A 13074-nucleotide genomic window follows, 5' to 3' on the forward strand; every position below is an offset into this window, starting at 1 on the left:
TTTAGGCATTGCCCTTCCAGGCACACACTTGACTCAGAGAACTGTGCTCCTCTGCCTGTGTCTGGGGGTGTCACCGCCTGCGTCCTCTTCAGCGTCTTCTCTCAGCTCTAATCTCCATTTTTGAGCCTTCTTCTTGTAGTGTAATTTTGGATTATAGATGTTTCCGAGTTTCATTGAAGACAGGGTTTATGTTTCTGCTTTTCATTCTCCTTCTTGCTTTGCATGATTTCCTAGTTTGGGAAGAGAGAAATGAATTTTCAGGCCACACCATGTAAATTCAACGTGGGGCCTAGTGATATGAATCAGGCACCTGACAGGGATTGGTCTTCAAGTGAATGTCATACGTTTGCCTAAGTGGTTAAAGGAAATAGATCTGAATGTTTTCCTGGGAAATAGCAAGGCTTAGGAGAAGCCCAGAGAGTTCAACCAAGTGAAATAAAAGTGTAACTTCAATTTGGAGAATATTTTGATGCTTTGTTTTTATTATTATTTGTTTGTTTATGTTGTAGATTTAGTTGGAAACCTCAGACATGTTTTTGGTTCTAGCTTACTCACTTGCTGGTTTTTTTTTTTTTGCAGGGGAAGATTCACCCTACACTAACATCTGTTGCCAATCTTCCTCCCTCTTCCTTCCTGCCCCCCCCCAACCGAAAGCCCTAGTACATAGTTGTGTATAGTTGTAAGTTCTTCTGCATCTTCTGTGTGAACTGCCACCACAGCATGGCTGCTGACAGGCAAGTGGTGTGGTTCCGTGCCTGGGAACCAAATGAGGGCTGCCGAAGTGGAGTGCACTGAACTTTAACTGCTAGGCCATCAGAGCTGGCTCTCGCTTGCTTGTGTTTCTCATTTTTATTTTTATTCCTCAAAAAATACATGGCTCAGGATGGATATATATGTATGTGTGTGTATATATATGATTTATTTGTGTCCCTGTAAAGTGCAGGTTTCTCTTCTGGGGGTTCCAGTTCCTGACGTCGCGTCCCCTGCGCTGTTTTTAAGTGTGTGTGTTTCCATTTTCGTGGCTGGGTGATCTAGGGCATGGCGTTCCTATCATGTTTGCCTTGCAAGAGGATGGCTGAAAATCTGTTTACGTTAATAAGACACGTAATACTATCATTTCTTGGGTGAGTTTCAGAACTCTTTTTCTTAAAGGGAGGAGAATTATTTTACTGGACTTACAGTAACCGTGATCAAACAGTAAATGGATTTGCTGCTTCCAAACTGATGCATGAAGACGTTGCATTTCAGCACAAAGCCATATTATAGTTTCATTTTATAGATTTTTTGCATGTTCAAATATCATATACATTGTTCTTTGTTAATTATTATGATCTTTATTATAAATATTTCTCCAGAATTGTTTCTCTCTTGCAAGCTTATTTCTTTGAACCTTTGAAGACCTTCATTAGTTGTGAGGGCCACTAATAATTTAACAGACACACCGAGTGATCCCTTGTGTCAGCTCTGAGGGCATAGGGAGGAGTGTGGCTTCAGCTAGTGGTGGCGTCCTGCATACCTAGGTGGGAGAGGCAGGCATGTGACTTAGAGTGCCCAGTGCTGTGGATGGGGCAATAGGGGTGTGAACAACGTAGGGGCATGTCCCGTGGCTCCTATTTGAGCCCAGTGCTGCCCTTCTTAGAAGTTAAGGATGTGACCTCGGCAAGGCCAGAAAGGACCATGTGGGTTTGAAGCCTGGCGAGAATGATGACTTTCCCTGGAATTCCTACCAGGCTAGAAAGCCAGCAGTGGAAATTACATGAGCCATGTAAAGGTAGGAGCGACTGGGAGGCCGGCTTCCTGGTACCTGCCTGGTGGTCTTGGAGGTTCACCTGGAGTCCTGTGGTCAGTGCAGCCACGGGAGAGGAGCAGGCTCCGGGCTTTTCTACCCTCCGCCGGCTGAGGGGAGGGTCTGCCTGCTGCCAGGGCAGGAAATCCCTGTGGCACCAGGCTCACCTCTGGAGGGCTCACAGGGTTTACCTGTTAGGAGTTTACAGTCAAAGAGAGAGATTCAGTTTTTCAAATGCTTTTGGTATCCATGGAACTGATCATACAATCATATGATCTTTCTTTTTGATTTCTTTGGTCAGTTGTAGTCCTAACTTTAAATGTTGGACCTAACTTTCTAAATGCATTCTTGGGAAGAATTCCATTTGATCATGAAACAGGACTCTGCTGGGTTCTTTTAAATATTTTACTTCGAAGTTTTTTTTGATATTTATTTATTTATTTATTTTTTACAGTATGCTTTTTTGTGAGGAAGATTGGCCCTGAGCTAACATCCGTGCCCATCCTCCTCTACTTTATATGTGGGATGCCTGCCACAGCATGGCTTGATAAGTGATGTGTAGGTCCGTGCCTGGGATCTGAACGGGAGAACCCCGGGCCAACTAAGTGGAATGCGTGAACTTAACAGCTACGCCACCGGGCTGGCCCCAAATCTTCTCCATCTTTGAGACTTTTTGTATTGTGCTTCTGGGTTATAGATATTTCCGCGTTCCACTGAAGACAGTCTATGTTTCTGCTTTTCATTCTCCTTCTTGCTTTGTATGATTTCCCAGAGTTTGGGAAGAGAGAAATGAATTGTTAAGCCCACTGTTTGAAAACCTGAGGTCCAGAGTGACTTGACGAGGTGGCCAGGTGGAGGATGAGCTGGAATATAGAAAGTCAGGAACGTTGCTTAAGAGGTTGTGGAAATGTGATTTAAGGGAGAACTGGGGAGGTGTGGCAGGGGGATGGAGAGGAGATGTGGAAGGCCAGATGTGCAGTTACTAGGTGGGATGGGTTAGGAGAGGAGGGTGGCAGGGGCCTTGTTAGCTGAAAGGTGAGCAGGTGTGTGGAGGGCACTCGGGATCAGTTTGGTTAGGCAGCACTGCCTGGAGCTGGTTAGTGGGCACCAGATTCACATTTGGAAATCATCAGCCAAGCCATGACAGTGTACCTGTGGGAAAGGGAGCTTGCCTGGGGAGAAAGTGTGGACTGAGAAGAGTAAGGAAGGGACCATGGGAGCGAACCCACAGCCTGAGGAGGGGGCAGGGAGAGGACTGGCGCTGAGACACAAAGGGGTCCTTGAGGCAAAGGGAAGGAGGGTCCTGTGTCAGGGGAGTATGGAGCTCTGGCGGGGGGCTGGAGGCAGGCCCTTGGGTCTGACCACAGGGAGGGCTGTGCCATTCGGTGGCAGAGGGAGGAACTGGTGGCGTTGAGGCAGGCTTTCTGTATCCACGCCACTGTTAAGTTCTGCAGTGAATGGAGGAACAAAGATCCGGCAGTAGCTTGAGAGGGAAATGAGTCAAGGTAAGATGTTTTCACAGGACAAGGGGAGATGTGGGCTGCCTTTCCCATTAAAGGGAAGAACCAGAGGAGAGGAGAGGGAACGGAGAGAGAGGGCTCGGGTTTTTTGTGCCGCAGGCCAGCCAGGGAGCTGGGGAGCCAGGGAGCGCTCCTCCTCCAGGCAGGAGGCCTGGATGGCTGTTTCCCTGCTGAATGTGAGGTGAGCTTTTTGCTGAAAGATAGGGCTGGTTGCACTCGGGGTGTGAGAAAAGAGGGCAGACAACATCTGCCGCAGGCAGCCAAAGCAGAGTGGGCGAGGAACGGGAGACCGCCGGCTCAGATGGCCTTGAATCTGACTGGGGACAGAAGGTTGGAGCGTTAGTCATGCCGTTGGTCTCGTTCTAGTGCACTTCACTCCTAGGCCTCATGTGTTGCTGGCCCCTTCTCCAAGGTGGGCTCTTCCCCTTGTGTTTGTGCCCCAGCCCATGGCTGTCAGACGCTGTCTCTGCCTCAGCTGCTTCACCGCACTTTCCAGATTGATGGATGCCTCTGGGTGAACGTGGGCCAGAGGTCGGCCGTGCCTCTCTAAACTTCCTTCCCCAGATCCTGGTGTTTCTTCATTGCTGTGGTGGCTTTCTGAGGCCTTGAAACAAATTCAGTGTTTTGTTTAGTTTTCCAGTTGCCCCTGCAGCAGACTTGGTTTAAACTGCCCACTCTGCCATTGCTGGGAGCTGTTTTCTGTTGTTTTGTTGAAGAATAATACGTTCAACCAGTCTATTACTGTTGAAAATTATGGTTTTATTAAAAAACACAATGTACATCTTTATCGCTTAATTTTCGTGCCCATTTACATTGCTTCCATATACACATTTGAAGTGGAATCGTTGTGTCACACAGTGTACAAAAGTTGAAGGCTTTTCATACATATTTCTAAATTGCCTTGCAGATCTTTGTGCTAATTGATGCTCCATCAGCATGGAGGAGGTAACTGCCCTTTTAATTTGTCTGTTAAATCTAACATCATAAATGGGTGTGTATTTTCCTTCTCTCCTGCAGGCACGTGCTCTTACACCTCAGACTGCAGAAACAGATGCCATTCGGTTTTTGGTTGGGACGCAGTCTCTTAAATATGATAATCAGGTAACTATTTTTGACAAATGTATACATGTTAATTACTAAGCCTATTCTTAGTTTTATAACCACTTTGCTCTTGGTTTTTGAAGCAACATTTGAGAAGATTAATGCCACACAAACAAAATAAAACTTTCGTTGGGATTTAAATATCCAACTGTATATACTGATTGAGTTCCACAATTTAAACTTACTCTGCGTAGCAGTGCTGTCGTAGTTTTCTGTTTTGGTCTTGTGCGTGTACAGGATTTACTGTAAGTGATTGAGAGGCATCCGGGCACGTGGGCAGCCTCCCCATCTCCCCGGGCCAGTGGATGACTTCTTTCAGAGCTCTCAGCACTCTCTGTAGCTGAGCCTGGACGAGGCCATAGTCCTGTGTCAACAGAGAGCTCCAGGCTGTCACTGCCAGTTGATCCAGGTAGACATATAGGATGTGACCCATTTGCTGTTCTGGCCACTGTCATAGAAAGAATGTTGGGTGAATATTGGATATTCATGAGATTGGGGGTTAGTTCATGCTTGACATAAGCGTGTGACCTTGAGCAAATGGATTAAGCTTCCTGGACTTCATTTTCCTCATCGCTAAAATAGGGATAAAGCCGTGCACTTTCTGTACGTCACAGGTGCAGTGGGTGTAGTGAAGGTGTGCACTGGCTTTGACCCTGGGGAGATGCACATAAGGCCATGTCGAATGGGGCAGGGCCCCTACCCAGTTACCATGGTCACACAGGGGAAATGACATTACAGTAGTCAGAGAATATTCGGTACTGCATGGAGTATGATGAAATTGTCACTGTCATATGTTGATGAGGGGTTTCAGATGGGCATAGTCATTTTGGCAGCTAATTTGGTGCTATACATCCAGAGCTTTATAAGTTAATGTTCATATTGTTTAACCTGTAATTCCTATACCCAAAACATAGAAAAACCTTTATTTACAAGGAGTAGTATTATAATGGTGCATATAATCGTAAAAAATTAGAAGCAGTCCAAATGTGCAAATAACAGTTTGGATAATATGAAATTGTTGTTTATAATGGCAGGTTCCTATGACTCATCCTGGTTGACTGTGGTTACTGTTGGTGGAGTAGTATTCACACACTGTGCTCATTATAAGTTATTAAGTCCTCATAAACATCACAACTTAAGAATTGTTAGGTGATTCAGCGAAATGTTAAAACTGTGTATACTATATGATGACTATTGTGTAAAAAAAGATAATTTTTCAATATATACTAATATTGAATTACTACATTGTACACCTGAGACTAATATAATGTCAGTTATACCACAATAAAAAAAGTAGATAAAGTATAAAATGGAATCTCTGCGTAGAATAAAGACTAGAAGGAACTAGGTCAAGAGGGCTCCAAGTTTGAGCCATGGTTGTCTTCAGGTGACGTGAATGGTTGTGATGTAAATTGTTTGGTTTCTAGTTTTCAGTTTTCTGAACGTGCGTGTGCGTGTGTGTGTCTGTGTGTCTGTGTTACTTTTCTCCTGGGAAATGTCAGGTGAGAATGGTTGATTTGTAAAAATAGTTACCAGTGGCTGTCTCGCGGGCCAAGAGGAGTCCCCATAATGACACCATGCCGCCTGGGGGATGCTGCTTGAAGGGGAGAGGGAGGAAGACTAACCAGGTGGCAGCACAGACAGCTGGTGATGGAGGCACAGCTGCTTCCCCTGAGGCAGCTCAGCCGCCCGCAGTGTGGAGCCCCCCCACAACATGCCCCCCTGCCCCGACCACAAAGCCCGGCACAAAGGAGCCCAGTGGGTAGGAGTCTGAAGTCAGGCACGGGGCTTTTGTCTGGTGATCGGCTTTGTGCAGAATCTGTCACAGGGCAGTGTTAGAGTGTTCTACCTGGCTTTGTCCCCAGGCTTCTAAGAGCCTTCTTCTCATCTGCTTGCTTTTTAATTTCACCCAATTCTGAGGCTGTACCAGTGACATTTTTGGTTGAGCATCAGTTTTGTTTTGTTTTTTTTTTTTTGAGGAAGATTAGCCCTGAGCTAACATCTGCTGCCAGTCCTCCTCTTTTTGCTGAGGAAGATCAGCCCTGAGCTAACATCCGTGCCCATCTTCCTCTTCTTTATGTGTGGGACGCCTGCCACAGCATGGTGTGCCAAGCGGTGCATAGGTGCATACCCAGGGTCCAAACCAGTGAACCCTGGATGGCTGAAGCAGAATGTGCAAAGCTAACTGCTGTGCCACTGGGCTGGCCCCTGAGCATCAGTTTTTCAACTTTCTGAGAATAAGGAAGAAATTATTATTACCATTATGATTATTTAATGAGAGATACTTATATAATTTTTCTCAAAAAATATTAAAAGCTAACAGAAACACATGAATTAAAAACAAAATGAGGCAATGTAAGGCATTATTAATGTTACGTTGTACCTGGTTTTATCAGCCAAAATTACAAACCATTTGGTTATGAAAGGATCAGCTCCAAATAATGAAAAGTGCCTTGACCTGACTTATATCCTTTTTGAGCAAGATAATGCTGGTGTGGGCCCAATCATTTGCATTTCTTGCAGGCTTCGGGACTACCTGCTGAGTGGCCATGAGTGGCACTGTCGTAGTGAGCTGTAGTTATCCCAGGTGGGCTGGTGAAGTCACCCTTCCAGGATAAACGTAGTTTGCAATTCTCTACCTAGCTTTATCAAATTTGGTTTCTTGGGGCAAACAGTCTTCATTTCTACAATGCAAATCATCAGTCATTGGACATAGTGAAAGAGACATTTTCTCATTATATTAGAGACTTTTGACTTCTTTTTGCTGAGGAGGATTTGCCCTGAGCTAACATCTGTGCCAGTCTTCCTCCCTTTTTTGTGTAGGTCCATGCCAGGGATCCGAACCTGGGAACCCGGGCTGCCAAAGGGGAGCACGTAGAACTTAACCGCTAGGCCACGGGGCTGGCACCCAACTTTTGACCTTCTTAATAATCAGTCTTAGAAACTCAACTTTCCAGTCCTAAGGTATAGAAAAGTTATACATCCAGCTTAAATTTTATGGTAACAAGTATGTAACCATTTGGAAACCTTTTCCATATCCTCCAATATGTAATTGCTGCTCGAGTGCTTTTCTTGCAGAACTGCTGCATTATTGTCTCATTCCTTTCAAACTTCCTCATTAAACTGTCAGTTCAGGCTTGCAGCCCCTGGCCTCAGTTACATTTTCCTAGCCATGGCTGAGTTAAAGGATGGGTTTTAGAACTTCCTGTTTCCACCCTTCACCTGTCGTGGTCTTTTGTCTGTGAATCCAAATGATAGGTATGAAAGAGTGTTTTCCAAGTGCTAGTGTTTCCTTTTCTGTTTCTGGGAAGGGTGTGTGACCTTGTTGGGACATTCATTCATTCATTCATCAAATGCTTATGTAGCATTTCTGATTCTAATTCCCTTCGCTCTGTTATGTATTAGATACACAAAAAATGAGCAGATACACTCACGCTCAAGTTGAGCTTTCAGTGAAACGGTGAAACAGACTTGGAGATAATTGCAGTAATAATTGTAAGAGAGGTGTGTGACCAGAAGGGGCACTTATTTCTTCCTAGTGGCATTAGGGCCAGCGTCACAGAGAAGGTGGCATTTGAGCTGAGGCCTTCAGACTCCGATGAAATGTGTGTCACTTGCCGATGACCCTGTGTTTTCATAGTCCTTTGGTTCACTCCTGGGCGGGGAGCCCTGGGGAGGAGGGAGAGGCGAGAGGAAGGAGGAGGGTCAGACATGCATGCTGTGCTCACATGTACTTCTGGAAACAGTCAGCCCTCACACTCAACATGCATGTTTCCCCTCACATGAGGACACGTATGTCCCTCTCACTCACATGAGACATGCATTTTCTCTCTTGTGACACGTATGTTCCTCTTATAAGTGGTGTGTGCTTCCTCTCACACCTGACACACACCTTGCTCACACATGACACAGTGCTCCCTCCCACACATAGCACACCTGCTTCCTCTCATATGCCATACGTGAGCTCCCTCCCACACCTGACATGCATGTTCCTCTTGTATGTGGCATGTGTGTTCCTCTCACATGTGACACGTTTCCTCACATGTGACACACGTGTTTCCTCCCACGTGTGACATGCACGTTTCCTGAGGCTCGCTGTCAGCTAGGCTGCCTCGGGTGCCTGCTGTGTCCTGTCCTGGGTCTGGTAACTGTCCCCTTGTGGATAGGAGACCCCCACCCTGGGAGGGTGAGCACGGCATTGGCAGTTCTGCTGCTCTCTCCAGAAGAAGTGCAGTGTCCCTGTGTTTTGCAGCAGCGTTATTATATGATTATCAAGTGTGTTGTAAAGTGATGAAAAACTCGTCACTGACTACCCGTCTCCTTTAGGCCCTCCTGAGCTTACCTGTCTCCAGTGAGGGTGACCAGACTCCAGCTTCTTCTTTGACAGCCTCTGAGCATAGGCATTCCCCTCTGGTGCCTCTGTCTTCGGTGGTGTCTGTGTCACCACCAGGCAGTGTGACTGGTGTGGTTCTCTAGCAGCTGTCTGGTGAGGACCCACTTCGGAGCACACTTCGAGTTGACAGCCAGGATCTGGTGTGGAGATGAATGAGGCGGGATCCCAGGGGACTGAGGGCCAGAGAGGTCATTGCACGTGTCCAGGGTGGGGGTGGGGGAGCTGGCTGGAGGAGGCAACTCACCCCGGGGTCAGCCGGGTCCAGGCAATTCCCAAACTGCTACCTCAGTGGACAGAACAGGTGCTCATTGACCCCATTTCTAAACAGATGAGGCAGTTGGCCCTAAGCAGTCACGTGGTTTCCCCAAGGTGACCCAGCTGGAATGTGGCAGAACTGTGACCATAACACGCTGCTGCTCTCTTCCCTCCTCATCTTGTTTCGTTTTGCACTTTAGCCATGAGCATGTGTGCTACTGTCAACCTGCGAAACCAGAAACCGGTTTAAGACGCAAAATGTTTATTTGGGATCAAAGGATTGCAGTTCAGGCAGCTCAGATTCAGGTAGAAACCCAAATAGTGTCCCAGTTACAGGAGAGGGGCTCAGAGTTTTTATGGGACAAAGGGAGGAAGATGAGGTGAGTTGTATTAAAGAAGAGTTCATGGGTGCTAGGTGAGGTAAGGCTGCGTTTGTACTTCACAGATTGGCAGGAGATTCCATCATCAGAGAAGTCCAGTTTCATCAGTCCTTACAAACAGGGCATTCTTGTCTTTACTGACTTCTTGGTGTGTTGGTGGTTTGGTCCAATTTGGAAGATAAGGGAAACAAGACATGCAAGGCAGTTCCTCTGAAATGGCTGTCCTGGCTCTGTTTTAATATGGCTCTACTCGTGTCATCTTTTACAGTACGAATGTGTGCCCTAAAGACCTACTCTGTTTACACTTATGCGCAGACACCCACGCGGATGGGGTGCTAGTGCTCTTGCCATGCAGCATCTCTGTGAAAAGAGATGTCCCAAGATCAGGACGGCTCTGCCCAGGCCCAAGCCTGGGGCCCCTGCCGTGTGGTACTGCTCATGGCTGGCTGTGGCTGCAGTGCTGCATGCGGGGACTGTGACAATAGAATCCTGTCTCCTCCAGCAGGCTCTGAAGCCCCAGCCCCTCCCCGTTTGAGTGCCTGAGCTCCCTGGCCCTTCCTGGGGAATCGTGGCTGGCTGGTTGGGGTTAATGGCCCCTGGCTTTGCCTCAGGCCATCAGCTCCTCCCAGGCAGTCATTAATTCCCTAGAAAGTGCCTGGCACCTGCATCATTACTACTTAATTCAGCTGCGCCATTTCACTGACAATTTTAGGAGCTGTCACAGTTGCTGGCCTTTCTTTGTCAGATGAACTGCGCGCTATTTTTTGTGCCCTTAATTTTGCTCAGGACTCTGTCTGTGTTAGGAGCAGGATGAGCATTTCTGGAGTCTGTCCTCTCCTGGGTTCTCCTTCATGAGGAAGGTGCATTTTTTTCTTGGAAGGTGTGTGCTGTTGGTGGCCCTGTGGGGAAGCTTGGGCAGAGCCTGGGAACCGGGGATTCCAGATCCGAGGGATTTCTTTGCTTTCGCATTGTGCTTTTCCTGCAGGTTTTCTTTGCTTATTGCTAGCCCCCTATTTCTTATGTTGATGGGGTGAATGCCAGGGTGACAAAGAGGACTATGGCTTGTTCTTTCTCAACATAGCCCTGACATTGTGGTCAAGGTCATGAAGGGGGTGACAGCACAGCTGGCTTCTTTCCCTCGGAGCTGTTCTCCTTTTTAACTTGTAAGCCCCATTGTTCTGTGTTTGTATTTTGATAAGGATAGCTTTGTCATGTGCCCCCTCTGCCTGCAAGTCCCCTCCTTGGCTGCCCTCAGAATCACCTGGGGATTTGTTAGAAATTCAGATTCCTGGCCCCACTCCAGACTAACTGAGCCTCCATTTCTCCCCCCTCCCTTCCCTTCTTCCCTCCCCTACCCACCCCACTAATGATGACGGGAATTCATGTCACAGAAGGTTCTCGAGGAGCGTGGTTTTGGGTGAGGCTGGGTTGGTGGCGCAGCAATAGTGCTGAGAACCCATCCTTCTCATTTCTGTATTTTACTTTCTTCAGGGTGGGCTTTACCCTCAGGGGCCCTCTATTTCTACGGTGGGTCCCAGATGGCCTGCTGAATTTGGGGAGGCTAGTATGTTCTTTTCAGCGTCAAAGGCGAGTTGCCCAAGGCGCTCTCTGGGGTCCCTGTGTCCCTGGCATCTACTCTCTGGCAGCCCAGGTGTGACTGCCAGGTTGGTGGGCATCCCTGAAATCTCTCCCTATGGTGTGAGGAGGAGTCTGGCTGGGGTGCTCACTCTTCAGGCTTGGGGTGAAATTGATACTCTTCTGGGCATGTTTTGAGACTCCTCTCCCCCACATGTGGCTCACGGCACCTTTTTTTTTTGAGTGAGGAAGAGTGGCCCTGAGTTAACATCTGTTGCCAATTTTCCTCCATTTTGTATATGTTATGCCGCCACAGCGTGGCATGATGAGCAGTGTGTAGATCCCTGCCTGGATCCAAACCTGTGAACCTTGGGCTGCCAAAACTGAGTATGCAAACTTAACCACTACGCCACTGGGCCAGCCCCTCATGTCAGCTTTTATGTGAAGTCTTCCTGTCACCCTTCTTCTGGTTCCCCATCTGGGAAGTAACTGCCCTCTTTCCTCCACTCTTGTCTGTCTCTGTGAACACGTACCTCTGTGTAGGATTTAATGCATAGTGTTCCAGTTATTTTCATCTTATATTTATTCTCCCAGTTACTATTATGCCTCTCCATCCCCGATGTGTATTGTCAGTGTTCTGAGGACAAGGGCCAGGCACCATTGGGTCCTTTTGATGTCTGGCCCTGAGTAGGTTGTCATTGGATGGACGTATTTTAAGGAAGGTCACAAGCCTTGCAATAATTAGGTCCAATTTAGCAGATGCACTTACTTTTCACACGGGAATGTTATGATGCCCTGTGATGTGTTTTTTTGGTATCCTCTTATATCTTCAGGCAAACAAACCATATTTCTTCTGGTGGTTTTTTTTCTGTCTAAAGAAGTTATGCTATTCACGAATCCCATGCCTGGGCATCCAATTCTGTTTTTGTGCAGGTAAGTTCCATCAGATCGGTTGGTCTGGATATCAAGGAGAATCAGATCAAAACCCCTTGCCAGTTTATCCCGCTGGAATCATGAGAAGTAGATGCCTGGAGCCTTCCGTGGAGCCCTGCTGCGGTTTCATGGCGGGTGTCCGTCTCTGCTTCTGATTGAAACTGTGCCGGGAGAGGTGTGCTTGTGCTTGTGTCTTAGAGGTTTTCCCGACAGTCTGTCTCACGGGGGTTTCCCTGCAGCACCTTCCTGACTGTGCTGGTTGTTCTTCATGCGAATCCTGCGCCTGGAGCGAGTCAGAGGGGTGCCCCTCTGTGAAGATGAACATGAACACGAGTAGACCGAGTGCCGCCTCCCTCGTGCATGTGTGTCCTTCCTTTCTTGCTTCTATGAATTGTTCTCCTCTTCTTTGTCTGAGAATTCTTATGGTATGGAACATGCCCTTTAGTTTTCTTTCTTAAAAAATAGAATTCTACATTGTGTTTTTCTACTTTTTAGATTTATATCCAGAAGTGTGATGATAAAGAGAAGCTGGTGGCATTCCAGTGACCTGTTTAGGTTCCAGCTTTTCCGTGGCCCTTGACGCGATGCTGCAGGGGAGCCTCCATCTTGTCCCCTTGCTGTGGTCCGAGTGTGCGTCTCCCCCAGGTTCACGTGTTGGACCCTAACCTCCAAGGTGATGGGATGATGGGATTAGGTGCGGCCTTTGGAAGCTGCTCAGTCTTGAGGGTGGAGCTCTCATTAATGGGATTAGCGCTCCTCTGTTAGGCCCCACAGGGCTCCCTCTCCCCTTCCTCCTTGTGAGGACACAGTGGGAAGATGCCGTCTGTGATCCAGGAAGCAGCTCTTACCAGACGCAGAGTCTGCCAGCTCCTTGATCTTGCACTTCCAGACCCCATGACTGTGGGAAGTAAATCTCTGTTGTTTATAAGCCACCCGGTCTGTGGTGTTCTGTTATAGCAGCCTGAATGGACTAAGCCACCACTGTTCCAGGAAATGCCCTCGCTGGGCGCTGAGAGCTGTGGAATGTGGAATATGGGGTCTTTTTTCCTGGGCTGCCAAACATAGTTTGGGCTTCATGGATGTTCCTGTGCTGGGGCTTATTTGCTCAGGTGAAGAGTGCGAATATGGATG

At 47.5% G+C, this 13074-nt stretch overlaps 1 protein-coding gene across 1 annotated transcript in view; it reads left to right on the forward strand.

Moving 5' to 3' along the window:
* The window catches only part of EIPR1 (EARP complex and GARP complex interacting protein 1), a 139097-nt gene that overhangs the window by 2122 nt on the left and 123901 nt on the right, over positions 1 to 13074 (forward strand). The window contains exon 2 of the mRNA XM_046663357.1: positions 4324 to 4407. Coding sequence (XP_046519313.1) covers positions 4324 to 4407 — 84 coding nt within the window. The remainder of the gene's footprint in view (positions 1 to 4323; positions 4408 to 13074) is intronic.

This window comes from Equus quagga, chromosome 5, assembly GCF_021613505.1.
Source record: "Equus quagga isolate Etosha38 chromosome 5, UCLA_HA_Equagga_1.0, whole genome shotgun sequence".
NCBI lineage: Eukaryota > Metazoa > Chordata > Mammalia > Perissodactyla > Equidae > Equus > Equus quagga.